Source organism: Adiantum capillus-veneris, chromosome 1 (genome assembly GCF_014529385.1).
Source record: "Adiantum capillus-veneris isolate H3 chromosome 1, ASM1452938v2, whole genome shotgun sequence".
Classification (NCBI taxonomy): domain Eukaryota; kingdom Viridiplantae; phylum Streptophyta; class Polypodiopsida; order Polypodiales; family Pteridaceae; genus Adiantum; species Adiantum capillus-veneris.
The window spans coordinates 157997215-158001266 of record NC_140931.1 but is presented as its reverse complement, the minus strand read 5'-3'; the positions used below and the strand labels follow the sequence as shown (position 1 = coordinate 158001266).

The 4052-nt window shown below is 40.5% G+C and overlaps 1 protein-coding gene across 1 annotated transcript; it reads right to left on the bottom strand.

Annotated features, from left to right (window-relative positions):
• Nucleotides 1–324: 324 nt before the first annotated feature.
• Nucleotides 325–3181, bottom strand: LOC147465873 (uncharacterized). The gene is made up of 7 exons (XM_086512715.1): nucleotides 3173–3181; nucleotides 2384–2437; nucleotides 2156–2200; nucleotides 1301–1399; nucleotides 811–826; nucleotides 618–687; nucleotides 325–542 (listed from the first exon to the last, which is right to left on the bottom strand). The coding sequence occupies exons 1-7, from the start codon at nucleotides 3179–3181 to the stop codon at nucleotides 518–520; spliced, it is 318 nt and encodes a 105-aa protein (XP_086368841.1). The 3' UTR covers nucleotides 325–517.
• Nucleotides 3182–4052: the final 871 nt, after the last annotated feature.

Here is a 4052-nt window from a genome sequence, read left to right as displayed (position 1 = left end):
TCCAAAAAGGTGATTAAAAACCAGCAACGAGGTTTGAACTCGGGTACCCGCGGTGAGAGACATGATGCTCAACCACTAGCATAGCCCGATGGTTTGTTCCAAACCCGTGTTCAAACGGTTATATGGTTTAAACCAAGGAAAGGGGGGGGGGGGGGGGGGGTGTTTAAACCTTTTTAAATGGGGCCGGTTGCCAGTGGGCGGACCTCCCTGCCACGTCGGCAGAGAGTCCGATATCTAGGACGAGCCCTTTGCTCCACTGTTTGTAGTATTCTCCTGCATGTGAATTCAAATAATCTCTTCCCCTTTCTTGTAAATTTACATTTGCAGTGCATTTGTACTAAAAGCCAAAACCAGATGCCTGTCAAGGCGGCCCTGGAACGCGCGGGCTGGCTAACTACCCAAAACCACAGTAGATGGAGGGGAAGCCACTTTGGCACAATAAACCAACATCAATATTTGGCAGCTGCACAGTTTTCACACAGTAAGACAATGTCAGCCCTATAGTATCTTCTGGGGCTCACGCATCTATCTTCATCTTTATCCTGCACGCAAACATGGAATACATGCTCCCAATCAGCAAATAGAAAGCTTATCATATTTAACCTCCAACAGCTTACCTTTGAGCCAGCATTTGAAAATTTTTAAAGGCATACACTCCGGATGACGTGAGTGCCATCAAAGCTGGACCTTTAGGTTGAGGACCCTCATCAGACCCATTCCAGCCACCAAAGCCAAGCAGTAGATTAACAATATACCATATGCCAGACTTGGGGAAGCGAAGATGGTGTTCAGACTAAAGATTCACCAAACCTGTTGGAACATTTGCCTGCAAATTCCACCACCAACACAAGTTTCCTTTTTGCTATGTCCGCAACCAAGTTGCTCCTATGCTGTAAGCTACAACCATGCATGCTACTTTCTGGCTTTTAACCAACACAATAGACAATGGCTGAGACTTGGCCCTTCGATGGGAAGTCCAAATTACAAAGTGAAGTCATAGTCACATAGTCCCCCAATCTAGCCCTCTGTACTAGTTCAAGCATAATCATTTATTTCTCCATTCCAATCCCATGTGCACGTACTTTACAAAAAATTGTGGCAGCAACAACCCAAATGCAGAAATGGGTACACCCACTCATGTCAAGCATTTCACCCTCTCAAAAATGGAATCCCTCCTTGGGGTGCACAATAAAAGATCAAGCCCTATATGTCTGATATAAAGAAGAGATTTGAAACAAGATCTCAACATACGCCGAACCGACTTGTGAATAACTAATGTGTAGTTTAAGAAGGAACTTACTAGAAGGAAAGCTGTAAGCATGTTCTCAGTGAATATTCTCTCTATTAGGAGCAACTTCATGTTTGAAAGTAGCTCTGACAATACTAAAACTCCAAGCCCCTGCACGAAATGGACCCATGCCATTATGTTATAATACAGGCACATATATACATGATCATGCAACAACATGCACATGCTTAGTCATTTTGGAGAAAATTGATTCGCGAATTGAAATAAAGCTTACACAAAACATACGAGTGTCATCATAGGAAGTGCTATGTAAGCTAATGCCCACACTCAAAAGAACATACAATGCATGTTTGTAAATAGGGCAGCTTCAAATTGTTGGCCCTTGCAATAATCTTCCCATCTTTAAAATATGTTTTGCCTCAAATGCTAGCTATTGCCTTGTTTACAAATTTAACGTGCACTACATTTGACCTGGGATTAAATTTTAGACACCTCTTTATGCATTTCGACATAATTTATATCTACCATGGGGACACTAATGAGCACTAGTATCACACTTTTTCACATGATCATCAATCTGGCTCAAATACCATTATCCAGATTTGCATGGTGTAATGCAATACCATAACAGGGAGTAAGGCATTTACATAACAGGAAAGGAAGTGGGTGGGTGTATAGAATTGCGACAATGAAAATTTGCAGGATAACTTGCATACGTCTCACATACTTCTACACTAGAAAGTGCCTAAACTATGCATGAAAGATGCAGCACACGTACTAAGAAGTGTTTAAAGTTGTTTAAAAGATCTAGGTCCAAAGAGACCCAAAGAGATACAAGGCACAAGAATGTCCTCTACACATATAATCCGACAGGCTCAAGGTGTGAAGACCAAATAGGATAATTACCTCGAGGTTCACAGAAAGGATGAAGAGTGCATATGTCAAGTTACACTGCATGAATAACAGAGAAAGTAAGTATTCTTGAATCAAATGAGCATGACTCAGGTTGACCTTTACTGAGGAAACAATTTTAGCTCCTTAAATAATCGTCTTTAACAGAAGAAAAGTAGGGAGAAGTTTCTGCCCATGAAGGGGATGACTTATCCAGTCCCCAAACTTGAGTTGAGTAACAACCTCATAAGGTGGAAGAAGTATGGAGCAACACACCCCAACCCATAGTAAACTCAGCTAGTAGGTACATTACGCTTATGCCACAGTATTATACCAATACCAGACCAGCAAACATTGACATACTACTTGACCTCACTCCTTACGCCCAAATTAACCAATCTATCTTGCAAAAGGCAATAGAACGATTTTGCTGACGAAGAGTAACGCTAGTCTCATTTGTATTAGACACGGAAGGTGTTGTACTATTCATTACACCATACATATTTGTAAGTTCAATTGAAATTTGTGTGAGAGTACAAATCATACAAGTGACGAAGGTGAGAACTTTGCACATGCAGTGTACAGCACCTCTTATTATAAAAACCCAACTAGTCAAGGGATTTCCTTGTTCCTCATCTCATGTGGTACTGACCAGAATCTCAATGTCTTTTGGAAATGCTTTCTAGACAGATGTGTGCTCACTTCCCATGGCAGTTTTTTGGAAAGCAATTCTGATTTTTGGTTGTTTCGCTTCCCCCTTTGAAAGAACATATCAACTTTTTTGCATCAGGTGATTTATATATAAGGGTAGTCCAGCTGTTCTAGCCACGACTGGAGTCAAGATCCAGCAGGAGAAATGAAATCCTCTTGATTAGGAGATTCTGAAAATAAAATCCAAAAACTAATTTTTGAAAAAACACAAAAATGCAACAATATGTACAAAAAATTATTAAAAAACTCTAAAAATTCCTAGAAAAATCTAAAGAAACGAAAAAAGTAATCTTTTCCTGTTGCTTGAGAAGATTGACTCACTCCGCTCATCTCGATACTTTTTGGCACTGTTTCTTGGCCATATAGTATCTAGCCAGACCAAACAACATGAGGTTGCAACATTGTTTGGTGGCTACAAGTTTGTGGCCGATAGTATGCCTCTCCCGAATTTGGCTTCTCATCTGTACAGTGAGTTTAATAACATCTATATTGAGCTAGTAAATCTTCAGCAAGCAATGGTCCAATACTAAGGTGTAACTCCGGAGGAATGCACGAGAAGATCCACAGCAAAAATGGCTAGATTGAAGAGAATGCAAGAAGCCTACAACACAGGTAGGATTCTAGAAGGGGATTTTGCTGAAAAATAGAAACCAACAAAAATCAACACGAAACATCCTTCAATGCCACCATTGTTTGAACAATTGGAAGAAGAGTCAAATTAGGAGGAAATGGAAAGGAAAAAAGTAGAGACCAAATGCAATAAAGAAGTGCCATACTCACTAAAATCAAGTTTAACTCAAAAGATTGAGGGAGAAAAAGAATAAGACAAGCCTATGAACCCACCCGCTGCAACAACAATCTCTCTTCATATGTCCCAAAGAGAAGAATAGATGCTAGTTCCCTCTATTGAGCTTCAAGCCAAGTTCCAGAGAACAATCTCATATACAAAGTTCAAAGGCAGGGCAACAACCTATGGGCCATGCATTTTAAATTCCGCACCCAAGGGCAATCAGATCACAAGCACAAGGGTTGATGAACGACATCAACTACTACACTTTGCAAATTTCTGAGGTGGGAGAAAGCATGAGAAGTAGGGCATCCCAAGTGCAAAATAATGCCAATAGAAAACTTGCTAAATTGCAAAATGATGGAGAAAGAGTATATATGCGCACGCACACACACACACACACACACACACACA

Coding starts and splice junctions, on each gene's coding strand:
- LOC147465873 (XM_086512715.1), bottom strand. Junction 2,201..2,383: donor TACTTCTTCCACCTTATGAG/GTTGTTACTCAA, acceptor TTATTCATGCAG/TGTAACTTGACATATGCACT. Junction 1,400..2,155: donor TCCTTTCTGTGAACCTCGAG/GTAATTATCCTA, acceptor CATTTCGTGCAG/GGGCTTGGAGTTTTAGTATT.